General features: G+C 50.4%; 1 protein-coding gene across 1 annotated transcript in view; it reads right to left on the bottom strand.

Moving 5' to 3' along the window:
• LOC142588871 (uncharacterized) overlaps positions 1-26545 on the bottom strand; it is a 517173-nt gene that overhangs the window by 30241 nt on the left and 460387 nt on the right. Inside the window, exons 10-13 of the mRNA XM_075700690.1 lie at positions 3860-4008; positions 2851-2991; positions 1674-1848; positions 376-492 (exon numbers count right to left, since the gene is read on the bottom strand). Coding sequence (XP_075556805.1) covers positions 376-492; positions 1674-1848; positions 2851-2991; positions 3860-4008 — 582 coding nt within the window. The remainder of the gene's footprint in view (positions 1-375; positions 493-1673; positions 1849-2850; positions 2992-3859; positions 4009-26545) is intronic.

The raw sequence follows: 26545 nt of genomic DNA, 5'->3' as shown, positions 1-26545 counted from the left end.
GGTTACAGTACGCTCCGGAAGAGCCTGTTCGGCGTATTTCCTGCCTACCTTTGGTAGCATATACAGTAGCTCTATTCCTTCCAAGCTATTAGTGTGAACATCGGCATAACCTCCAATTGAATATAATAAATTGGCAGTTACAAGGCGTCATTATTTGCCGATCTGAGGATCGCTAAAACGTCATCTACGCGTTCCGTTAGAAAATAAAAACAAAGTCGATTGATTTATTGATTGTGAAGTCACGCGGGTCCTAAGAAGTTAAGCCCGCGGCTCACGGTATCGTACAACGTGGATGCGCTTCATTTACACGCGAAAGACGAGTTGCCGAATTCAGACGGCCAAGTTTCGACGTCGGCAGAAGTGTCGTCTGCTTACCTTCTGCTTGAGCTGGCCGACGCTTTCGAGTTCCTTCTGCTGGCTCTCGCCCAGACGGTGAAGCTCGCGGTACCGTTCCGAGTACTCCTGCAGTTCCAGTTCCAGACGGCAATTCTCCTGGAAACCCCGGAAGGGGCACGTTGGTCATGCGACGCGAAGGCCTTTCCCTATCTATATATGTTTATTCATTTCATATTCATGTGCTATCACATTATATCCTCACGAGAGTTCTTTTACGATAAATCGAACCTTTCGTTCCCGTCAGTTCTTAATATTAATTCAGAAGAGATTACGCAATGTATTTATCCCGGACATGACAATCGAGAAACAAGGGGAGAAAGCAAACCGCTCGGTCTACGCTAGTATGCGCTCACCTGCTACTCTGCACACAGTACGCCGAACCAAACTGCCAGGGAGAGGTTAAATGTTCTCGCGGACAGCAAGAGTTCTCGCGGGAGAGCAGAGGTATACTTCCGTTCGCCCATACTGCGAAATTGTCACAGTGTTCTATCACGGTGTGAAAACTACGCCATGCTTCCGTTTTGAGAGCCCAATAGGACACAGTGTACACATCCTTCAAGGCGGTTGAACAGACTGAGGAAAATTTCACAACGCGGCGAAATTTGTCGCTGTACGGTATAGCATCCCAGGCTGAACCCGACAGACTATGACGGCGTATTCTGTCTAAAGGCTGCGCACGCAAAAGATAGAGAGCACAAATTGAACGACATCCGAGCACGTGTTGCCCTGTTGCCCGATCGCGGAAGGTAGTACTGGGGGGGGGGGGGGGTACTCTTTAAGAGTCCACCTAATGGGTGGTTCATTTCGGCTGCTGCTGATTGGCTAGGGCCGCTCGTACAGCTGCATCCAATCAGCAGCGGCCGAAATGGGCGGTGCACTAGGTGGACTTACAGACCACCCGCTCCAGATTGAAGAACTCTGGCGAGGACTAGACCTTTCCAACCCGCCGTGGTTGCTAAGTGGCTATGGTGTTGGCTGCTGAGCACGAGGTCGTGGGATCGAATCCCGGCCAGGGCGGCCGCATTTCGATGGGGGCGAAATGCGAAAACACCAATGTACTTAGATTTAGGTGCACGTTAAGGAACCCCAGGTGGTCGAAATTTCCGGAGTCCTCCACTACGGCGTGCCTCATATTCAGAAAGTGGTTTTGGCACGTAACACTCCATAATTTAATTTTTCTAGATCTTTCCAGATATTCCGAGAGAAGAAAAAGAAAAGGCCAGCCCTCAATCGAGTCCCGCCGACACGTCGACCGCGATCACGTGACCGCGACGAACCTGTTCGAGCGTGGCCAGCTGCGCGCGCAGCCGTAGCTCGTCGGCGCGCAGCGCGGACAGCTCGTCCTCGTTGCGCTGCCGGAGCCGCGTCAGCTGGAGCGTGGTGGTCTCCCGCTCCCGCTGCAGCTCCTCGGTCACCTCGCGCAGCTGCTCCGTATGGCGCTTCTCCAGGGTCCTGCACGGGGCGGATATGCACGCGTATAGTCGGCATATATGTATACACAGGGTGGTGTGTCCCAACTGTCACGCATCAAGATTAGTAAAGATATGCAAATTCCACGTATGCCGGGCAGAACCAAGGTTTCGCCGTCGCTTAGACATACTCGGATTATTTATTGTTCATTTGCATTCCGCCTAATTACATAATTAGACTTTACTAATTATTCGGTTCCTCGATATTATAACTAGATGAAAGGTGTCAATGAGAAAATTGTGGAGCAACATCAGGAGGAGCAACGATGAGCAACATAAGGAAGAGCAACGATGTGGAGCAACAACAACTCCCCGATACGCCTTTCTGTTGCTCAATACGGGCTACATAAAAGTGTTTTTCCGAGCTGTGAAGGAACCTCGCGAATACAGATCTTATGGCGCAAAATGCGCTGTAAGAAAGGTAATTAGTGACACTTCTTACTTAGCGGAGTATGCATTTCGATTCATCGTGCAAGTAATGTCCGCCTCTTTGAGTAATCCAACTCAATGACTGGAATCATGCTACCAGCTGGCAAAGGTGGTTTGAAAATATCTGCGCGGTTTAAAAAAATAGACAACCTGTGCAGCAGTTTACTGAGCATTGACGATGCCACAATGAACATGTACGTGAAGACGTCCCAGAGCTCGCGGCTGCAGATGGGCCTCCCATCCATAAGTGCATTTGATAAGTTAAAATTTATAACAGCACAATCGTCACTAGAAATGCCTACAAAAACACATGCTTCTCAACACAGAAAAAAAAACTGAAATTGACAAAACTTTAGCACACACACGTGATCATGTGCCAACCAGTCATGAATATATAAACGAAAACGGTTGCACTCTAAATGAGAAGTCACATCGGTAAAAATATTCTGAGAATAGAATTTCAGTATATCCCATTATTTTTTTTCTGAATGACGATGCCGGCACCGTGTGAACCTTTGGCGCGAGAAGTAAAGCTCGAAATGCGAGCCGAACTCACAGCAGCCGGTTCTCGGAGGCCTTCTCCATGCGGGCGTGGTGCTCATCCACTTCCTGGGCGATCAGTGCGGATCTCGCGTTGGCTTCGGCCACGTTCACTCGAAGCCGGTCGCGCTCCTCGCGAGCCTGTTCGAAGTTGGTCCTACCAAAAAAAAAAAAACAAAACGTGGCAGAGAGAAAAAAGACGCGAAGGAATTTGAACTATAAGAAAACTAAGAACAAAGAAACGTTGCGTAGAAACCACCAAACGTGACCACCGAAGTGAGCGCTGCTCACACTGTTTCGAACAACGTTGGTTAGGCTAAGTTAGGTTTTCTTCTAACCCCAAACTTGGTTTAGCTAACCTTGGTCCAACTTAGCGTAACCAGACAGGTAAGGTTTGCACCTAATCTAAACCCACCTGCAATGGTTCATAACAGCATCAGCTCCGCTCCACTTATTTTGACGGTCACCTTCGATAGTCGTAGCATGGCTGCCCCTCACCCGGGCGTGTCATCGAGACACGCGGACGTACGTGAAAAAAAAAAACTTTGACGTGAAAGTGCGTCTCGCTTTTAGCCGTGTATATCAGTGTTACACAGCAGGCAACTGCCAAGGGTGCCCTCCTCTCCCCCAAACCCTTCCCCTCACAACCCCACATCCACATCTGTCCTCTCCACCTTGTTAACCTCCTTGCCTTTCGCTTATCTATGCCCTCTCCCTATCTCTCTACGTTGCCATTTCTCTCTGAACATCTTCATCCTCACAGTCATCTCAACATTGTAGTCTCCGCAATAGATTCTATACATTTCTAGTAGGTTCTCCCCAGATTCTACAGATTTTCCACATTTCTCCTTACTCAAAATCCTCCGCCGAACATTCACCCTATCCACAGTCCCCGTCCACTGACCACGCCATCAAAAGCCCTTACAACTCCACAAAGATATCTTTGATTAAAAACTTTAAAATAAGTAGAGTATGACAGAAGTGACACTCAGGCAAAAGAAATGAAAAAAAAAGCGCCCACTCACTTCAGGTGCTTCAGCTCGTGCTGGTACGAGGCGAGCGCGAACGCGTACGTGGTGGACGCGTTTCCGGCGGCCACCGACGACATCTCTTCTTCCAGCTGGGCCGTCAGGTCCTGGAGGCTCACCTTCAGGTTCGGGTTGAAGCCCAGTTGCTGCGCATGGACGAAGGAGAGAGAGAGAGAGCGAATGCAGGCTGTAACGTAATGCAGACGCTACGAAATCTGCATGTATAGAGGCGCCTGGCTTAAATTTCAGCCCAGCCATCAGATATTCGCTTCCTGCGATAGCAGCGAAATACGCATTCGAGTTAAGGCGTAACACAATAAATATAACGTCATTTCGTTATGTCCGATAATCCCTTACATCCTTGTTCTCTATATATCGAGATTTGATTGTAATGAATATCGCAATGGGTATCCATCGCAAGCGGGTGATTGTGATACGTGCAATGAAATGACTACGCCACTGATTAAAGTAAAATAATGTCAGTAGACGTGAATCTGCCACAAACTAAATATTCGGAAAGACGCCAACACCTATATCGATGTAGTGCCTTTCTAGTGTTGAGCGCTACAAACAGATTATATATTATGCAGATATATAGAGATTAGGAATTACGTAGAGAAAAAAATTCATCGACGATTACGATAATCCCTAATGCGAAATTTGAGCGCAGCTTCAATATGCGTTTTCATTTCGCGATATACTGGTCGGCGCGGACAATCTGTCTCCTGTGCCACGTTGCAAACGCAGCGAATCGTGGCGCAACTGCCTCGCTAATCGCGAGACCGCGAGGGGCAGCGCGTGGGTGACGTGCGGGCGTGATTTAACGCAGCCGCCGCCGACACAGCTACGCTCATGCATCGCTTTGTTTCCATAAATGGTATCGGCGAACGCGCTCGCCGCATGCCTCATCGATGGCGTCATCGGTGAACAGACGGTTAACATCGGCGAACAGCTATACTCTCACGCCGTATCGCAGCGGTTGTCTCCTCAGAGCCCGTCTTGCCGTGCGGCAGTGCGCGTTTCTTCTCACGCTCTCGCCTTACCCTCCTCCTCCGCTTTCCTCCACGCGCTCTCATCGCTATCGCCGTCTTTCATCCGCGCTCACTCTTTCATCGTTCGCTCAGTTACGCCGAGGGACGACGCCGACGCCAAGCGCAGGAACTGGCGCCTAAGCGCTGCGCTGTAAAACCCGCTGGGGCACCAGAGCGACGAAGTGACACCTGTTCCAGTGGTAAAGCCACAGAGGGGGTACAAGCGCACATTTCCTTTCAGTTTGCTACTGAGACAACACAAGAACGGTAGATCACACTCTTTGCAAACCTCTGTGCGGTACGCAAAGAATGAGTTCGTCACGAGAGTACTTTTAGGCAAAGTGCTTTTGCAGAAACAAATTTGCGCCTTCGCTATGTGTTTACTGTCCTACATTCGGAACGTAAATGAATGCCAGCGGCGACACACCCAAAATTGCTTACGCTAGCCACCTGCTATAAAATGACTTTTCACAAAAATTGACTTGTATGAGTACCTAAAATTTATGTGAATAACTAGTAGCTACGCCAGCTAACGAGCTGACTAAATAACTAGGTGCCTTCCTAACTAGCGATCGGACCAGTAGCAAACAAACAAGCCAGCATACTGCTAGATCACCATGTTACTAGCTAACCAACTTACCAGCTTACTAGCGAGTTGTATAATTAACTATCTAGCTAAGTAACTGATTGGCTATCTGGCAAGCGCCTAACTAGCTGGTTAACTAAACATCTGCTTAACTTACCAACTAGATAGCCAGCCTGCTAACTATCTAACTAACCAGCTAGTTAAACGGCTAGGTGAGAAGATAAGCAATAACACTGACGTAAGATCCGCTTTTCTTTGGCGTCAGAATACACAATGAAGGTAACCGATTTAAGCCGTGCAATAAGGAGAATAAGTCCGGTAGGGTGCGGTAACGGGCCAAAGGGTGTCCTCTGAGATAAGGTTGCTTGATTTGCCTCCACTGGCTCAACGGCGGAAGTTAGCTAGACTTAAATTTCTTTTTTTGTTGTCGAAAGGCCACTTCAATATTGAAACCACGTCCTATCTTGCTCCCAGGCAGGCTAGAAACGTCAGATCAAGCAATCATTGCATGTTCTCCATTCCAAAAGCATATCTGGACATGTACGCTTACTCATTTTTTCCGCGAACGATTAAGGAATGGAACAGTTTGCCAGCGTCTGTTTTGCAGTCGAGTAGCATTGAAATCTTTTAGGAACACGTTAAAAACCTTTTATGAATTTTAATCTTAGTGGTGCCGTGCAAACATTGTCACACTATTCTAGAAATACATACAATAGTCTTTCTTTCGTGCTGCTTCCAATATCACTGTCACAATGTTAGAAACATCTATTTCTTAGCCAAACTATTGTTTTTGTATTTCATTATTTGTTTCGCATTGTATTTCCAACATTCATTGCTTCATGTCCAATTTACGTTTGTAAAGTGTTTTCATTTTTTTTTTACGCTATGTGCAAACCAGCTGTACCCACCCTGTTACGGCCAAGACGGCCAACAGTATTTGGAAAAAAAAAAGACGGCGCACGGTCCATTGGATCTCGGAGGCTATGCAAAATGTCAATAAAGCCAAGAGGACTCAACTCCACCATAGGCGCACATACACGCGTGACCACGTCCAAGAGATCCGGAAATAGAATTGAAAGAAGCTCGAAGTTAACAGCGCCAAAAAACAGAACCCATACGAGAGGCAATAAACACGGCGCTGTGTATGTCTCGTCGCGCCTTCGTGCTGTCTTTAGCACTGTCAACTTCAAGTTACGAAATGTACCAGCCAGCCCAGTTTAACATGCAACATAAAGAAGGAACGAAAGAGCGGAAGAAACAAACCAAAAGGACTTCGCCGGACAAAACGAAGGAGTTTATCCGGCAAGGAAACAAATTTGATTGCAACCAAGCGCTGTTTTTCGCACTTTGACCCAACATTTGAGTGAATATTCTGCGCTTGCGTAGTAACTTCGTGTGTGACTTCTTTCTTCTTCGTCTGATTACCACGGAGTGAGTTATAATCGTCACGACTTCTGTCTTTTGATAATACTCGTGACAGAGCTTTTCGTCTAATGTTCTAATTTTCTTCTTTTATCCCCCGCACGTCTTAGGATCAAGACAAAGCTTCAAAATCGAGAGCACGGCAGTGATCCACTCCTTCTATCACGCTCCTGCGTAGAACGGTAAGCTCTCTGGGCAGAGAGGCAACGAAGACAAAAACACTTCGGAGGCTGTTAGTAAAGGGTAAATTCCTTCGCTCCCAAGTGGTCTCTGCATGCTTCAATCCCCCGGAGGCGTGTTAAAAGCGAGAAACACGAAGCAAGCGACCGACTAAACAGTCAGAACAAAGGCGGAAGGAAGCTTGAAGACAGACGGCAGCTCCTCGAGTCTTTTCTGAAGAAGAAGACAAAAATAAATAAGAGTATACGGATGCTGCGGTGATGGCGGCGGAAAGATCCGGAACCTGGGAAAAAGGCAAAACGGGAAGTCGAATTCAGCGAGCCGCCGCTTTTTTTTTTATTCCCTGTCCGGTTGGCCCGAGCGATCGACAGTCGGCTGTACCAAAGAAGATAGGGTGAGAGTGTGTCTCAGTTGGAGAGGGTGTCAGCGAGTGCGCGAGGAAGAAGGGGGGTGGGGTGGTTCTTGAGTCGAGACACGGCGGTGTCAGGGGCTCGTAGAGAGGCGACCTAACAGGATTAGTCGTTCGTCCAATTAAAAACAAAAAGCTCCCCTTACCCCTGTGTCTCGCTATTCCGCGCAGTTAGGCAGCGGGACAGCAGCGAGGAAAATGCCCCCAGGGGTCTCTCTCGTAGGGGGGGGGGGGGGTGCAGGGCGGCGGTTGAGGCGCGCTAGTGGAATTCGTAGGGTGGGTCCAGGGGGGATGGGGACAGAGGAGGAGGAAGCGCACGCGAAATGCAGAATGAAAGGACAGCGTAGTTAACGAGGGAATGCGAAAAGAAAGCCAGGTAAGACGGCATGTCGGAGAGGACTTAAAGGAAGAGGAGAAAGGAGCGGGCAGGACGCCGACCGGCGACAGAGGCGACAGAGGATCGAGCAGTCATGCGCGAGAGAGGAGGTTTCCATGCTTCTTCGGGCCACATTGGCTTGCAGGCTTGCAGGGGCTAGAAAGCGCAGCTTCTAAGGGCGCTTTCCCCCTAGGCGAATCCCTTCAGATCACCACAAAAGTGCATAGGTGTTTGAGGACGAACTCTTAAGAAGTAGAAGTCTGAGTAGCGTGAGGTCTTCTTGCTAGCTGAGCTTGGAACCTCGTTCGTCTCTAGTCGATGACCGCACGAGGCGTCGCTAGTCGAAAGAGGACTCTACACAACGTGGTCGTCGCGTTCGCCCGCGCAACCGTCGTCTCGGGCTGTTCGCAAAACTTCGCACGAAAGAAGCTCTTGCGCGCGAGGCACCAAGCCAAGCGGTCGTTGCATTTCAGGAATCACGCGCCGCGTCGTTGGAAAGTGAGGGCGTCGGTCAGCGAATGCGAATGAACCCACAGCGAGCGAGTTCATTAATCTTCGCGCAAAGTACCACTATGCGTCTACAGAACCGCTCCCTCCCCCTCTCCCCCCCTCTCCTTCTCTTGAACGCGCCGAAACATGCTCTATGTACAGACTGCGTGGAACATTCCAGCCCAAAGAAAACAAAGAAACGGGGAAAGATGATGTGTCCGCTATTTATCAATACGCGAAATAGCAAAAAAAAAAAAAAAACGGGCATCCGACCGGACGAACACTATCTAGCCTCCCCTCCCCCTTCTCGCCATCTTTTTTTTTCTACGTGCGTTTTGTATACTGAACAACTTGGCTTAGTAACAGGCCATCTAGAGACGCCTTCTGCTGAAATGAGTCAGCCGGCCGGAACAGATCACGCGTCCACGCATTTGTAAAACACCCGACGGCGAGTTAAGAAGTACAAGGGCACACGGTCGCCTTCGCTAATTGCTTTCCCATCAGGGCACATAAAAGAAAAGGAGAAACAAATAGCGCTTCGCGCGCGTTACGCCAGCCTGCTGGCCGAGTTAAGAAAGCTTGTTTTTGCCAAGACGCATTGCATCGGCTCGCGCCGCTCGCGGAAAATATTAACGGGCCAAACGTAAAAACAATAAAGCGAGAAGAGGTGTCGGAAGTCTCGGCTGCTCTCTTAAAAAAGTACGGGCACATCACCAAATCCGTGCAGTGGAGAGGAACCTATGCAGACCGCGTTAGCTCGTAGCTGGAACGAGAAGCTAAAGCGCAGCAAGCGACCGCCCCCCAACGTCGGCCGCTGATCTTCTCTTGCCTGACGTTGGCAAACTTCACGCCCTAATCGACTCGCACTTGCCCAGACGTAGTATACCTGCAAGCCGTTAGTGCCAATTTAAGTCACGCCTTAGAGACCAGTAGAAGTATAGGCGCAAGTCTGAGTAGAAAGTGAGTCCCACTGAGTCGGTCCTTTAGTTAGGGAGTCTGAGTGAGTTAAACTAACCACGAAGTGCACGTAATTTCAATTGAGTCCACTGGACTCTACGCGAAGTTGAGTCCATATTGTTGCCAGTGAATCTGGCTATGCATCCATACTATCTCTACTGGCCTTGAACCCACGATTCAGCGAGTCTCGGCGAGTGACCGACTCCGTGGTTTCCGAGAGATAGAGTTAGCTGATGAGAGTACAATCTTGACATGTTTAACGAGTCTGAGGTCGATGAGTTCCGATTATCGGCGAGTTTGTGTCAGAGTGACCCACGCGGTGTTTTACATATGTAAACCTGAGCCGTAGCGAGTGCTAGACTAAACCTACACACTTTACGAGCGAGTCCGAGCAAGCTGCGTTTATTTGACCGAGCGCGCGACACTATGCGTGACACCGATTTCACGGAAGCGTCAAGGACGGAATCAGTGACGTTCCCAAATGCTCACCCCCGTGACACGGGTAGGCGAGTCGACTTTCTTATAGTTCTCGTTCCAAGCTGACTGGCGCGATGAGAGCAAGCTTTGACCACACTGCACAAATTTCCTGAGACGCGGATATACGAAGGCGCGTCTTCCACCAAAAGCTGGGAGCGACGGCGCTGGCGCGTAGCGGCGTTATGCTTGTGAAAGGGCTGGAAAGAAGGGGCCGGGGGCGCTTGTGGGGGGGGGGGGGGCGAAGTGTTACGCAGCTGCCGCTTGCAGTTTCGGTGACAAATTACACGAATTGCACGACGGGAAAACGCGAGCGAAGAAAGGCGCGCTCTGGAGGGCGTAAATTGCCGACACGGTCGCGTTCGGTTTAACTCTCACGCGAAGATAGCAGCGAATTAAAAACGGAGCGCGCCGGAAAACAAGATGCACTGTGTCGAATCGCCCTATGTATGCGGCGCGAAGAGTTTTCAAGAGACGCTAAACAGAATACGACTAACTCGGTTCAGACTGGCACAAGGCGCTCTTTCGAAGCACCGTCAAATTGGGAGGACCGTTCGCTGAGGAACTTGAAGCAACGCTTAATGAATGCGATATGTACCGTAGCCATCGGATGTACACAGCCATATCACGATCTCACGCACACGTATTTTGGCAACACGTTGAAATTTCGATCTAAAACCAATGATATAAATATACGCACGTCGAGTAGGATCCGCAAAGCGACCGGCAATCTTAAATCCAGATGCAGTGGCAAGAAAAGCGTTTGCTTTATAGTGCTCACGGTAAGATGGCGGTAGTCTGGCTTCGCATTTAGGACGCGTCATCTCCGCTGTAGCGGCATTATTTCAAAACCTGCTCGGTGAACTTGTTTTGCTTCCTGGGCGATCGTGATACGATAGCATTACCAGGATTGCGCCACCTCCAGCATCAGTATGTGTCACAAATTGAATGGCGTAAAACTCTTGCTCGGACATACATATTGTGCAGTGGTGTCAGGATCGGCCCACCAAGTGACCACCACTGTCGCCGGTATCTGTATCCGGTATCCCTGCCCGGCTAAGTTGACTCGGCCAGTCAGCCGGTGACGAGGGCAACGGCAAGCCAAATTCCCCCGGGGGGTGGGGGGAGAAGGGGGATAGACAGAGAAATCTTCGCTTTAAAGCAGCGCACTGAAATCGTTCGCGACGCCGTACCGTTATACACGCCGAAGAGAGTTCAGATCATCCGGGGCACGAGAGATAAACGCGAATAAACGGCGCGCTGATGGTGATGCTCGCGAGTCGATATCTAGGATGGAGTTGTTTTTTTCACGCGTCCACGCTCCAGCTGTGACGCTCTCTTCGTTCACACTGTTGATTAACACACTTCCGAGCAAATCCCGCCGCGCAAAGGAGTCGGAACGACCAGCGAGCGCCCAAGCAGCTTTAACGTGCCCGCACCCTCCTCCCTTACTTCCGGCTCCGCCGTCGTGTACCTAAAGCAGGGGTGTGCGAGGAAGGGGACGGGGGATATGCTTGAGGCCAATTTCTGGGTTAATTCGGAAATCGGCCGGGTAATTCGGACCAAGCCTGTACTTGGTCCGAATTACCCGGAAATTACCCGGCTTGGATGTCGCGCGGCATTCGCGGCGCGGAATCGCACCCGGGACTTCAACGTACAACCGTGCCAGCAGCAGGATGCCGTAACCACTAAGCCCCCGCCATGGCGGCGTAGTGGCTACAGGGTCGCGCTGCCATAAGCGCGAGGTCGCGGGTTCAAACTCCCGCCACGGCGGCTGCGCTTCCATGTGTGAAATATGAAAAAACGAGAAAAAGAATACAGAAAAAAAAAAGAAATCGGAAGGAAGAGAAAACGCTCGTCTATCAATCAATGGGTGCGCGTTAAAGAATCCCGGGCGGTCAAAAGTATTACGGATTCCGCCACTACGACGTGGCACGTTATGAGATTGTGGTTTTGGCGCGTAGAATCACATAATTTTTTTTCGACTACGGCGGGTGTTTCGCATTATCTAGATGTCTGAACAACAGTAAAAAAAGGGGGGGGGGGCGAACGAAAGAAAAAAAAATACGTGCGAATCCGACGCACTGTGGAAATCGATGTAAGCGAAGCTTCGTATGCTGTTTGCTTTCATTGACGATAATTAACGGCGATGTTGGCGGCCAACGTGTAATTTATTCAGATTTTAGTCCAATACGAGAGCGATGAGCTGACGTTAAACGTTACCTTGCGTGCAGCGCTGATGTTTGTCTGCGCAGTCCACAGAACACTAAGCCAGACGTGTTCCGGCCGCGGCGGCCGCATCTCCATGCGGGCGAAATGCGAAAACAATAATAATATTTGGGGTTTTACGTGCCAAAACCACTTTCTGATTATGAGGCACGCCGTAGTGGAGGACTCCGGAAATTTTGACCACCTGGGGTTCTTTAACGTGCACCTAAATCTAAGCACACGGGTGTTTTCGCATTTCGCCCCCATCGAAATGTGGGCGCCGTGGCCGGGATTCGATCCCGCGACCTCGTGCTCAGCAGCCCAACACCATAGCCACTGAGCAACCACGGCGGGTAAATGCGAAAACACCCGTGTACTTAGATTTAGGTGCACGTTAAAGAACCCCAGGTGGTCAAAATTTCCGGAGTCCTCCATTACGGCGTGCCTCATAATCAGAAAGTGGTTTTGGCACGTAAAACTCCATAAGTTAAGCCTCACTGTCCGTAGTTCTTGCAACACCACGTTTCGCTGCGTAACGAAAGATACTTCTAGTATGCGCGACGCTTCTTTCGGGCCTGGCAGTCCTCAACGCCGAGTGCACGGTTTGGAGCCATTTTGCTGGCGCCCGTTTAACGCGCTCCCTCTGCGTACGTGGCCAGCAACGCTGTTCATACGCCAGCTCCGAGCGCTCGCTTCAAGCTATAGAGACGATTGTAACGTTTACACCATCACAGCCTAGCTCGCGCAACCTCCGCAAGCCCAGCAACTGCATTTTTCTCCCGCACAGGAAAGCAAGCCCAGCACGTGCCACACGCACAAACTACGAATCCGGGCGCCGGCCGCAGATGCGCCGAGGCGAGCGCCATCTGGCGGTGTTGCGAGAAACCCAGCGACACCGGCGGCAAGACCCCATCACAGCAGCAGCGGCGGGAAAGTCGGGAGAAGAGGGAAAGAAGGCCTCGCTTAAAAAAAAAAAAACACGGGAGAGCGAACAAGAAAATCCTTCAGGATATTGAAAAGTTATAACATTGAAGTGAACAAAAGGTTAGTTTCGCGAGTTCGCGTTCACATAATCAGTGTTCCTCTTTTTTCGTCCCCCTCTCCACATGGCTGCATAATCAGCCACCTTTGACTTCAATAAACAGTTTCAAGTAGCGCCTTGTCCTGTCTTTGTTCCTTCTTAGTGTGCGCCGTCACTGTAGGCGCTTCGTCCTTTGAAAAAAAAAAAAAACGAGATATTACTTGATGCAGGAAAAGAAGAGCGGCTCCGTGATGTGCGCGCCGAATAAGCGTACGCGAGCAAACGCGAAAGCCTCGCCGCATTTCCTTTCCATACCGGGGCACCGAACCGGAACCACCCCGCCTGCAAAAGCATAACGCGTCGCGAATCGCTTGCTTCGGCGCCCGCATGAGGGGCGCTTGGCGCGTCGCCGAAGGGGAACGGCGGGTTGCCGACGCGGCTGCCGAGAACAACGACTACTGCCTATCTCTCTCCTTCGAGGGGGAACGGAGGGACGACCTCGAGGATGCGCAGCTAGGCCTCGTGTGCGGGTGTACGCTGTAGCAAGGCGTCGCGGGCGCCGGCATCGTCCGTGGATCGCGGGCTTCGATGATGGCGCCGCTTATTGGCATCCCCTTCGAAACGGGGACGGGGACGTTTGACTACGTCTATCGCTATCTAGCGTTTTGCCTATCTGATCTCGATCTTACCTATCGTATTGAAAACCTCTATCCCTGTAGTGTACTGTACTATACTGTACTATACGCTCATTGATTCCAGAGAATGAACGGGCGCCGCCGAGGGAACCAAATCGGTGTAGAGAAAAAAAAAAAAACGGAACGTGTACGCTTCACCGGAAAGTTCTTAAGTTGTAACGAGCGATGAAACAAACTATATATGCCCGAACTGCCGTGCAGCTAACCCTGGGCACGAGCGTGGGACTTTGCGCGCTCTCGTTTATCGAAGCTAACGTTTCGGTACGTCGCATCGCTTGCAAGCTTCTGCCATTTCACGCACACTATCAAGCCCTCGCGTACGCTCGACGCTCCTTCGAGTTTTCTGTAAGGTACCTCAAAATTGGGCGAAGTCCGCCTACGTAGCTGTAAAGAAATGGGCGACCGATGATGGCACTGGAACCTCTGACTTCAAGCACGAATAGCCGAGGGCCTAACCATTAAGCAGACATTGCACGCATGCTCCTATACATCGCGCTAAAGTCACTCTTGCCAACGTCTGGCGCGTGCGTCATGCGCCGATCACTCGCATTATTCCCTCGTGACCGATAGCGTTTCGAGACGCAGTATTAATACTGCTCCGACAGTTGACAAAAGCCAACTGGGCAAGACATTTGGCTTCTGAGCTTGAAGTCGTGTACGTTCGGAACTCACCACCGCCAAAAGTTTTCCTTTGGAATTTTTTTTTTCATACATTAACTTGTTCATAGCGATTGGTCTTACGTGACAGACAGACGGACGGGGTTCCTCGTTGTGTGGGCGCAGAAATGGTTACGCATTTATTTAAGTTAGCGGTAGCGCATTCTTACCGCAGGTTTCACGGGTCATACATCAAAACCCGTGTGATCCTTAGGATTCGTTCCGAGTGGATATTCCTTGAAGACTCTCCGGCTACCGTTCGTAAATTGCAATACTTACCATAAAGCAATTTAAAAGTTAATCAGTGCATGTTTGTTAATTGGTCAATTATGCATCGCCGCAGGAGGGACGATGACGCCTTTTCTTAATTTCTGACCTGCTCGAAAACGAGCAAAAACGGGAAAAGACGGGCAATGCATACCGAATGATTAATGCGACTCTACATCTGCTCCTTGAACCGTTCTGCGCTTGCTGCGACGGCGATGCATTATCCAGAAGAGAACAGAAGAAGGCCTCGTTTTCGTCGCGTCGAACGCACTACGCTGCCACTTCCCTCGAAACCCCTCAGATTTCCCTTTTCTTTTCTTTTTTTTACTCAGAAATGAGCTCCACGTGCTTTCCTTCTTTCGTTTATTTTTTTCGCTCCTTCTGGGGAGCCATGTCTCGAGTAGACTATTTAGCAGTGAGCGAGCAGGGACCAAGCAAAATAAAAAATAAAGAAGTTTTGTTTGTCGAAGAAAAGCGGCTTCATAAGCGAGCAGACGACGTACCCCTTTTTTTCCCCATTATAGCTCGGGTTCGCCGGATGAAGAAAAGAATGATTTGGAGTTCGCGGTAAAGACGTGTGCAGACTACATTATAGGAAGAGAAACAAGCGACTGCTTTATAAACACTCAAGGCACTCAAACGAAAAAAAAAAAACAATAATAATAAGATTCGGATGCGTCTCCAAGGGAGAAGACATATGGAGGTGAGACGGCTATATTGAGACAGCGTGGCGTTGCGAAAAAAAGGCTCTCGGCAAGTTTGCACAAAAGGACCGGAATGTGTCGCAATTCTGCCGCGACTTCGCGAAACTCGCATTCATACGGCTCACGCAGAATGTATAAAGCATATTCACCCCGTCGTTCGTTGACAGAGAAAGCGAGCGAAAAAGGGAACTGAAAATTTCGCATCAACAGATAAACGCAATGTAGGGGGGCGAACTTCGTTGGGTTTTACAAATGTTACGATTGTGGGCGCTCAACTGCGCAATGACGAAGTTTTCCACAGAAGGACGGGAAATGTGTCGCCACTTTGTCGCAATTCGGCATTCATGCGACTCGAAGAATACGAGGCGCCCACTCCACGTCGCCCTACCAGTGAGTGAAAAAAAAAACGCATAAAATAACTAAATACCTTATTTACGCGAATACAGGTCGACCCGTGTATATTAAACTCACCGAGACATAGAAAAAAAACATATAATTACATCATGGGTCGACCCTGCATTTCATTTTGAAAAAAACACGAAAATATTTGAAAACGACCACTCCATTATTTGCGGTAAGCTAGCGGCCACTAAATCTCGATAGCCCGAGCCACATGCTGCATCCTCGTCACAACTACCCCAGAAGTTGTCCTCGTCGTACGCTTCGCAGGTGTCCTCGACACCATAAACGACGTCGTCCTCGGTGCCTTCGGGTGCGTCGGATATGCAGGGCTTCTTAAAGGCAGCCTGAATCATCTCTGGACTCGCCTTACGCGGGACGCGACGGATGAACTCCGTTAGCTCCGTACTTTTGCTAGATTTGTTCACGATCGAGTACGCGTCGAGATTCTTTGGTCAGAAGTATACGTCGATAGCTCATTTTTTTGGCAGGATTTTTGTTCGACTTATATTCGATTAAATACGGCGTGTACCGCCTAAATAGACAAACGGAACTAGAAGACACATTTTGTTAGGTTTCATTGAAACCTCATCGGTTAGGCGAGATCGGTATGGTATCGCCAATATATTATGACGGTCATGCAAGCGCAAATTATGCTACTGGGACAGACTGAAGCGCGCAGAAAATATGTCGGTGCATTCGAAGATTAAGGCGATTTTCAGACGCTTTTCACAGAATGAAATGTACGTGCACAGGAAACGCTGATAAACAACGTCGAGAAGTATAGCTTAGCCCAACAAAGCCGAAGGAGCAATCTCTCGTTTTACGTGATGAGGAATGTACGTCTCTCTTCTTGGAAGGTCTTTTATTCCATTCAATTATCCGAGTAAAGTGGATTATTCGGTTTCACGCGTCAAAACCACGATCTGTTATATATATATATATATATATATATATATGCACACACACACACACACACACACACACACACACACACACACACACACACACACACACACACACACACACACGGTCTCTACCACGTGACCGGCTCCCCACGCTTGACATACATAACCTACTTTTTTTCCTCACTTTGCCTGTCCTAATGTTGAAGCATTATTACAAAATTGCTTAGCTAGAACACCGAAACCAGCCGGTATAGGAGGACACGTCGTCGTTTGGGTTATCCCAGTTTCGCTTCCTCGGTGAGCACCGTTGGCGAGTGTGTTTTCTCTGCAACTCGACCGCCTCTATGTGCAACAGCGAAGTGGACTGAAGGAAAGCGGGGGCGTCACGGCGACGAAACGCCAAAGGACAGCACTGTTGCGTAAACTAGCACGCGAGCTGCTCCTTCTGTCGTCGGTGTCACATACCGTCGAGGATTGAGCAAACTTCAAAGGAGTCGCGTCAGAGAGAACGGTACGCAGACGAAGTCGATAACGAGGAAGCAAGTTGGCTATTTTTTTTTCCCCAAGAGCGTTCAGCCTCCACTTAATCGGGAGATTGTGCATCGCGATCGATATCGCAATGCACAATCGCGATATCAACATTACTTGAAAGATCATGTTTTGATCTTTCTAGTAATGTTGAAGAGCCCTGCGTTGGGACGCATTTCTTGTACCAGACTTCAGAAGGCTGCTTACTGTTTTTCTTATGCCTTTGATATTGTAATCCGCCTTACACGATGTAAGGGCCTGTACGGTATTTTAAATAAATAAATAAATAAATAAATAAATAAATACTTAGATACTGGTGGGTCGACCGCTTTTGAAGCCAGTAACTGACAAAGCAGGGGATCTTTAACCCACCCTCTACGCACAGGACACGGGCGTTTTCGCATTTCATCCCCCATCGAAACGCGGCCACCGCGGCCGGGATTTGATCCCACGACCTCGTTTTAGCAGCGCAAAACCATAGCCGCTAAGCCACCGCCACGGGTAGTACTTCACTGCAAAAAGCGTGGGTATGGAATAAAAGCAAACTTTTTGTATATTTGGCATGGTATTTAAGGAAATCCGTACTGCCTATAAGAGTTTAAGTAAACTTGATGTAATATGCAGCTCTGCGCAAACCAGTAAAATAATTGCAATAAACAAATGGTGTTTTTTTCGCCCCGAAGAAAACTGTCCATTTCTGGGGCTCCTAAGATACCTTTTGTGACCAAATTTGCTGATAAGCACGCTTAAATATTGAAGACAAATCTTTGTAGGTATAGTAGGCGAAGTAGCGAAGCGTTAGGCAATAAATTATGTTATATTATTTTCGTGCAGAAGCATGTTTCACGCGCGTTGAGCAAATTTTGAAGGCACGTCACGTGACATGAAAACATCTGTTATTTGTTGTTGTTCAGAAAAATATTTCGGGAAATTCCCTCTAAGCAACTGAATATAAATAGCCACGCTCTTTTAAAACAAAATCTGAGACGGTCGATCGACACGGCACGTCGGGGACACTTGGGGTGGAACGACCCATTTATCACCAGACGAGCAGTGTGCGCCATGTCTCTGCGACCAGAGTGCACAGCGTAACACTTTCACTGGCGACTAAGGCATGGTACATCGCTAACTGGAAGCACGTTGGCACGCAAATATTCCGTGATATTGCGCAACTCTAAGCCCCCCACACAAGTTGTAGTTATAACATATGAAGTAGTTAATACATAGAGAGCGTCCGAGATAAAAAGAAAGAGACAACAACTGCAAGCGGAGTAGCCCTTCTACGAGCTGGGCAGCTTCAGCATCCCTGCTTGCCATGTACGAAACGGGGTACGCAGACTTTCTAACACGGCACCGGCAAGCGTGCTTCCCCGCATATACACTTTTTATGCGGGGAAGCAGCAACTGTATGAAACGGGGTGTCGTGCTTATATGCGCGATGTGGACCTCCGTAAAGCTTTTGACACTGTGACGCATGAGGCAATCATCGAGACAGCTGGGAGGCAGGGAATCACGGACCGCCCCCTCAACTTTGTGCGTTCCTTCTATCAAGATCACACTTTTTCCATACGGGTAGACGGAGACGTCGGGAACGTTTACCCAAACATAGTGGGAGTCCCACAAGGCTCCATACTATCACCCCTCCTCTTTAATTTGACTATGATAGGCCTGGCTGAGCGACTGGAGGCGATTTCCGAACTGGGCTGCACAATTTACGCAGATGACATCACGTTATGGACTGCATCACGACCAATTGATGAGCAGCAAGAGACCCTGCAGGCGGCACTTGACGTTATTGACCACTACCTGCCACAAACTGGCATGCGGCCATCTCCAGAGAAGACAACCTATGTGGCGATCCGAGGTTCAACGCAGGACGAAGCAGCCCTCACGCTCACTCTCGCAGGAAAAACGCTGCAGCGAGCGGAGAAATCAGTGCGCGTTCTCGGGATACCTATTGACCACACAGGCACAGCGGATGCGTGGCTCGCAGACCTTCGTCGGACATGGCACAACACTCTGCACCTCATAAAACGAATCTGTTTCCGCATGGACGGTGCTGGTACCGACGTATGCCGAAAGCTTGTTAGTGCTTTGCTGACGTCCCGAGCGATATACGGAGCGCGCTGTTATGACCCGCTTGCTCGGCACTGGACACAGCTAGAGGTACTCCACAGATCAGCTCTCCGTGTTATCACAGGGCTCCCGAAACACAGACGTGTCGAGGAGCTACATCGCTATGCGAAGTTGCCTACCCTCCGAGCAACCATCGAAGCATCGAAGGCAGGACACGAGGAACGCCTGAAGCCCACCAGACAAGGCAGGACTCTACTGGCCTACATGGGAAAGGATACATCAATTTTGCCACAACTGCCATCCGACATCTCACCGTGGGATGACATTTGTTGCGTTTCGCCTGCGACACGTGGTTTTGCCGGCGCGACTGCGGCGGGGCGGCAGACATTTTGGCCCGATCGTCGTCGCCGCAACACTCATCGCCAGGTGTTTCCAGGCGCGTCTGCGGCGATGCGACCGCCTAGGGATCCTCCTCGCATTCCAGTCATTGTGCCCGAAACAGGCGATGCCAAAGCAGGGATCTCATTCCAGTTATTGGGCCCGAAACAGGCGATGCCAAAGCAGGGATCTCGTTCCAGTCATTGTGCCCGAAACAGGCGATGCCAAAGCAGGGATCTCATTCCAGTTATTGGGCCCGAAACAGGCGATGCCAAAGCAGGGATCTCGTTCCAGTCATTGTGTCCGACCGGCAGCGCCACGACAGGGTGCTACGAGATCGTGCGCAGCGCCACGACGGGGTGCTACGAGATCGTGCGCAGCGCCACGACAGGGTGCTACGAGATCGTGCGCAGCGCCTCGACATGGTGCTACGGCGTCGCTACGACAGTGTGCGTCACCATTAGCCCATTGTACATTCACGTGCTCGTCTTTTGAGGGGTTCCTTCTTGCCCTCAACTGCGAGAGTATAAAAACAGCTGCCCCCGGACGCCAAAAGGAGGGCTCCGATTTCTTCCGTTGAGTGAAGTGCTCTCCCGTCTCTCTACTTCGGTCAAACCTGACCGCCAACTCTTTGCGATGTTAAAATAAACAAGTTGTTTCGTTGTTACCAGTCGACTCATGCTTTGCCGGGACCTTCGGATGCTTCCAGTTGTACCCCAGGCCGCCAGGCCAACGCTACCCTTGGGGCTTGCGACCCAGGTACAACCACGGGCGTCAGCGCCGAGTTCCCATCCGATCGCTCCAGTGTCGGATCCAAACATCTGGTTGGCAGCGGTGAGATCGCCTACGACTTCAAACAACGGTCTGCCAGCGGCGAGATCGCGACAACGGAGGCCAGCAGCAAAGAGATGCAGTTGACTGTATGCTGAGCAGCTCAACGACGATCCGGGAGCAGTGCAACGAGCCCTGTGTGACGACTGGTTGCCTGCAGCGGAACGACTGCGCGGAATTCCTGCCTGCGAGGTTTGGTGAGTGCGGGACTTTCTTCTTCTGAGCTTTGCCAGGCTTTTTGTTAGTGTCAGAAACAGAGCTGGTAATTGTGGTTGTCGTTGCTGCCGGGTTAGTTTGCGGCAAGACAATAGTAAGCAGTAGAGAAAGCAGCATTCAGAGCAGCCATGGATTTGAAGTCGTTGCGCAAACCGAAATTGTTGGAGCTTGCAAGAGAGTTGGGTCTGGATGTCTCAGACAAACTAAGAAAACCTGAACTGCTAAAGGCTATTCTTGAGTTAGAGGCTGAGGATGACGAGCTGTCGGAATGCCTTGAGACTATTGAAGAGAGGGAGACAGAAAAAGAAGAGCGTGAACGTAAAGAACAGAAAAAGCGAGAGCAACAAGAGAAAAAAGAAGAGCGCGAACACGCTTTGGAAATGAAGCGTCTCGAGGTAGAGATGGAACGCGCTCGTAATGGAAGTCAGGCACACGGTGCAGGAGAACGCGTATTGTTCAAAATGACGGACCTGATGCGGCCGTTTAAGCTTGGAGAGGACATTGGTTTGTTCCTGGTTAACTTTGAGCGAACGTGCGAGAAGCAGGGGTTCTCTCGGGAAACGTGGCCACAGCGCTTGCTCACTTTGTTACCCGGCGAGGCGGCCGACGTAGTCGCTCGCTTGGATAGAGAGGAAGCAGAGGATTTCGACAAAGTAAAATCGAGTCTGCTAAAAAAGTACCGGCTGTCTGCGGAGGCGTTCCGTCGGAAGTTTCGGGAAAATGAGAAAGGCAGAAGTGAGTCATATACAGAGTTTGCGTATAGGCTTATGTCGAACATGCAGGAGTGGCTCAAAGAAGAGAAAGCGTTTGGTGACCACGATAAAGTTCTGCAGTGTTTCGGGCTAGAACAGTTTTATAGTCGGTTACCGGAGAACGTGCGATACTGGGTCTTGGATAGGCCAGACGTGAGTACGGTGGCTAGAGCCGCTGAGCTAGCCGAGGAGTTTGTGACGCGTCGAGCTCGCGGAGCTAAGGACGGTCAAAAGGGTGACTTTGGCTCAAAGTTTGAGAGGCCGGAGTTCACGCCCATGAGATTAAAGGGGGACACGCGTAGTGCGGATGCGAGCGAAAGCAGTCCGACCAAACGTAAAGAGACGGCGGCAGCCAAACGCAGAAAGCGGTTCGAGATGAGGCGAGCGCGCTTGTGTTATACGTGCCAGAAGCCGGGTCACTTTTCGGCGCAGTGTCCGGAAACAACACCAAAAGTTGTGTTTTTTTCAATAGGCAGCACTGACGAGAACATGAAGCTTCTCGAGCCTTACATGCGAGACCTCCTCGTGAACGGGAAAGAGTGCCGAGTGCTTCGCGATTCCGCAGCTACGATGGATGTAGTTCACCCGTCTTACGTAGAACCCCATATGTTCACGGGCGAGTGCGCATGGATCAAGCAAGCCGTGGAAGCTCATAGCGTGTGTCTGCCGGTAGCAAAAGTGCTTATTGAAGGACCTTTCGGAGCGCTTGAGACAGAGGCGGCAGTGTCATCTATGCTGCCACCCCAGTACCCGTACCTATTTTCAAACAGGTCCGATCACCTCCTGCGCGAGAAGGGGCTTTTGTTTGGTGAAGCTAGTGTTCAGGCCTTAACCAGATCGAAGGTTCGGGAGCTCGCTGCAAAGGCGGTAGTTGCGGGGCCGACGTTATCAAACAACGAAAAAGGGTCAGAGGCGCAGCAAGCTGATATTCAGAGCACGCCCGAACTGAATAAACTTGAGTCTGTAACGTTAAAGGCGCCAGATACTGGAGAGGAAATGCCCGACACGGGAAAGTTAGAAGAGCTATCTACTGATTTGCTCATCGCGCCTACGTCAGACGGACTTGATAGGTTGCTAAGAGTCAGCCGGTCGGCTTTGATAGCCGAGCAAAAAAAGGATGGCAGCCTGGAAAACGTGCGCTGCAATGTCAAAGAAGGTATCGCCAGGAAAACTGCGCGTTTTGTGGAAAGGGGTGGAGTCCTGTACCGGAAGTATCTAGACCGCAGAGGAGTGGAGTTCGATCAGCTGATCGTGCCTCAATGCTATCGTCAGGATCTGTTGCGCTTGTCACACGGGGGTTCGTGGTCCGGACACCTAGGAGTTAAGAAAACTAAGGACCGTCTCTTGCAAGAGTACTATTGGCCAGGGTGTTTTCGGGACGCAGACCATTTCGTGAGGACATGTGACACTTGTCAGCGGGTGGGCAAACCAGGGGACAAATCGAGGGCGCCGTTGAAATTGGTACCTATCATTACGGAGCCTTTTAGACGGCTCGTTATTGATACTGTGGGACCTCTGCCGGTAACAGCCACGGGGTACAGACACATTTTGACTGTGATCTGCCCAGCGACAAAGTTCCCTGAAGCAGTGCCGCTTAAAGAACTCAGCTCAGTTGAGATAGTTAATGCACTACTGTCCATATTTGCGCGAGTTGGTTTTCCTGCAGAAATTCAATCAGATCAGGGCACAGTGTTTACTAGCGCTTTGACGACAACTTTTCTCGAAAGGTGTGGGGTAAAGCTGCTACACAGCTCAGTGTACCACCCACAGTCGAATTCCGTTGAGAAGCTCCACTCCGTCATGAAGCGCGTGTTGAGAGCCTTGTGTTTTGAACATCAAACTGACTGGGAGCTGTGTCTGCCTGGGGTGATGTTTGCTTTAAGGACCGCGCCGCATGCGGCTACGGGGTTTTCGCCAGCTGAACTGGTGTACGGTCGCTCGCTTCGATCTCCGCTTCGCATGCTTCGAGAATCATGGGAAGGTAGGGGCGACGACCCAGTCGTGGTGGAGTACGTACTTAAGCTCCTCGAACGCTTAAGAAGGGCACAGGAGTTGTCAGGTGAAGCAATGACAAAGGCCCAGCAGAGGGCCAAGGTTTATTATGATCGGACAGCCAGGGCCCGTCGTTTTGAGGTTGGCGATGAGGTCATGATATTGCGCACATCGCTAAACAACAAACTAGACGTGCAGTGGGAGGGCCCAGCACGAATTGTTCAGAAACTGTCGGACGTTAACTACGTGGTAAGTCTGCCAGGAAAGCGGAAAGCACAGCAAGTTTACCACTGTAATCTGCTCAAACCTTATAGACAAAGGGAAGCAGTGGTGTGCATGATGATAAACGTTCCTGAAGAGCTTCCGGTCGAGCTTCCAGGATTAGGCTCAGTGACGAACAGGGAAGACACCGGTCAAGTCATTAGTGACCTTATCAGTAAAGCACCGCTGTCGCCCGAGCAGAAAACCGAACTACACCAGCTATTACAAGAGTTTCAAGGTCTGTTCTCTGAGAGGCCTGGTAGGACTTCTGTACTTACTCATGATATTGAACTTACCTCCCCAGAGCCAGTACGATCCAAGGCGTATCGGGTGTCACCCCGCCAGAGCGATATTATGGAGGCGGAGGTAAAGAAAATGCTACGGCTCGGTGTTATTGAGGCAGGTGAGAGTGATTATACCTCCCCTTTGATTTTAGTTGAGGTACCGGGCAAGGAACCTCGTCCTTGCGTCGACTACCGCAGGCTTAATTCCATCACTAAGGATCAAATTTATCCGATCCCTAACATCGAGGAGCGCCTTGAGAAAGTTAGTAGCGCTCAGTTTATTTCCACCCTAGATCTTGTCAGGGGTTATTGGCAGGTTCCACTTACAGAAGAGGCTAGTAGGTATGCGGCGTTCATTTCACCAATGGGAACATTCCGTCCTAAAGTGTTGAGTTTTGGTTTGAAGAACGCGCCATACTGTTTTTCAAGCCTCATGGATAAAGTGTTGCGGGGACAGCAAGAATTCGCTTTACCGTATCTAGACGACGTAGCGATATTCTCCGCATCCTGGTCTGAGCATATGACACACTTGCGGGCCGTGCTAACCCGCCTGCGCGAAGCGGGCTTGACAGTCAAGGCTCCTAAGTGCCAGTTAGCACAGGCCGAGGTTGTCTACCTCGGTCACATGATTGGTCAGGGTCGTCGCCGCCCCTCTGAAATAAAAGTGGCCGCTGTGCGAGACTTTCCGCAACCGCGCACAAAGACCGATATTCGGTCGTTCTTAGGTGTCGCCGGCTACTATCAGAGGTACATCCCTAGGTACTCTGATATCGCGGCTCCCCTGACGGATGCTCTAAGAAAAACAGAGCCTCAAACAGTCGTCTGGGACGAGACAAAGGAAAGAGCTTTTAGCGCCCTAAAGAGTGCCCTAACAAGCCAGCCTGTGCTACGATCGCCAGACTATACAAAAGGGTTCATTGTTCAGTGCGATGCTAGTGAGCGAGGCATGGGCGTTGTACTGTGCCAACGGGAAAATGGAGAAGTAGAACACCCCGTCCTGTATGCTAGTCGTAAGCTGACCAGTCGTGAGCAGGCGTATAGCGCCACCGAGAAAGAGTGGGCGTGTCTCGTGTGGGCCGTTCAGAAATTGTCATGCTATCTAGCCGGCTCGAGGTTTATCATTGAGACGGATCACTGCCCTCTCCAATGGCTGCAGACCATCTCTCCCAAAAATGGCCGCCTCCTGCGCTGGAGCCTCGCTTTACAACAATATTCCTTTGAGGTGCGTTACAAAAAGGGGAGTCTCAACGGTAACGCCGATGGCTTAAGTCGAAGCCCCTAACGTAGGAATCAGCCTCAAAATTGTTTGTTACTGATGTTTTTCTTCCTGAGGCAGGATTTTTTTTTAACATATTGCTTTTGTTTAGTGTTTCAAAGGGATGATATGCTTTCTAGTGCAATTTTTCAATTTGTGGACGCGTTCTGAGTGATGCTAGACTACTGTAAGGAACTAGGCAGTGGTATAAAAAGGGGAAAGAGCCTGGCAGGGCTTAGTGAGGGTTGTGCCGTGCTTGCTGACTGAGCGGTTGAGTTTTCAGCGTAGTTCTAACGCTTGCCGGGAACGAGAACAAAAATGTGAACTCTCCCGAAGTCACTTTGCAGTGTCCCGTGCGAACCTGAACGAGAGAACGAGGCCTTCTCTGTGCGCTGCGCTCAAGAAACGTCAAGGGACGCCCGACTTCGGTTATGAGCATCATCGAGCGACATCCCTCCGGACAGCGGATGCAGTCCCCTGTCCATCGGGATCTCCTTCCCCCGGCGGGGCGGTCTGTTGCGTTTCGCCTGCGACACGTGGTTTTGCCGGCGCGACTGCGGCGGGGCGGCAGACATTTTGGCCCGATCGTCGTCGCCGCAACACTCATCGCCAGGTGTTTCCAGGCGCGTCTGCGGCGATGCGACCGCCTAGGGATCCTCCTCGCATTCCAGTCATTGTGCCCGAAACAGGCGATGCCAAAGCAGGGATCTCATTCCAGTTATTGGGCCCGAAACAGGCGATGCCAAAGCAGGGATCTCGTTCCAGTCATTGTGCCCGAAACAGGCGATGCCAAAGCAGGGATCTCATTCCAGTTATTGGGCCCGAAACAGGCGATGCCAAAGCAGGGATCTCGTTCCAGTCATTGTGTCCGACCGGCAGCGCCACGACAGGGTGCTACGAGATCGTGCGCAGCGCCACGACGGGGTGCTACGAGATCGTGCGCAGCGCCACGACAGGGTGCTACGAGATCGTGCGCAGCGCCTCGACATGGTGCTACGGCGTCGCTACGACAGTGTGCGTCACCATTAGCCCATTGTACATTCACGTGCTCGTCTTTTGAGGGGTTCCTTCTTGCCCTCAACTGCGAGAGTATAAAAACAGCTGCCCCCGGACGCCAAAAGGAGGGCTCCGATTTCTTCCGTTGAGTGAAGTGCTCTCCCGTCTCTCTACTTCGGTCAAACCTGACCGCCAACTCTTTGCGATGTTAAAATAAACAAGTTGTTTCGTTGTTACCAGTCGACTCATGCTTTGCCGGGACCTTCGGATGCTTCCAGTTGTACCCCAGGCCGCCAGGCCAACGCTACCCTTGGGGCTTGCGACCCAGGTA

Source organism: Dermacentor variabilis, chromosome 7 (genome assembly GCF_050947875.1).
Source record: "Dermacentor variabilis isolate Ectoservices chromosome 7, ASM5094787v1, whole genome shotgun sequence".
Taxonomy (NCBI): Eukaryota; Metazoa; Arthropoda; class Arachnida; order Ixodida; family Ixodidae; genus Dermacentor; species Dermacentor variabilis.
This window is presented reverse-complemented; position numbering and strand designations above follow the sequence as displayed.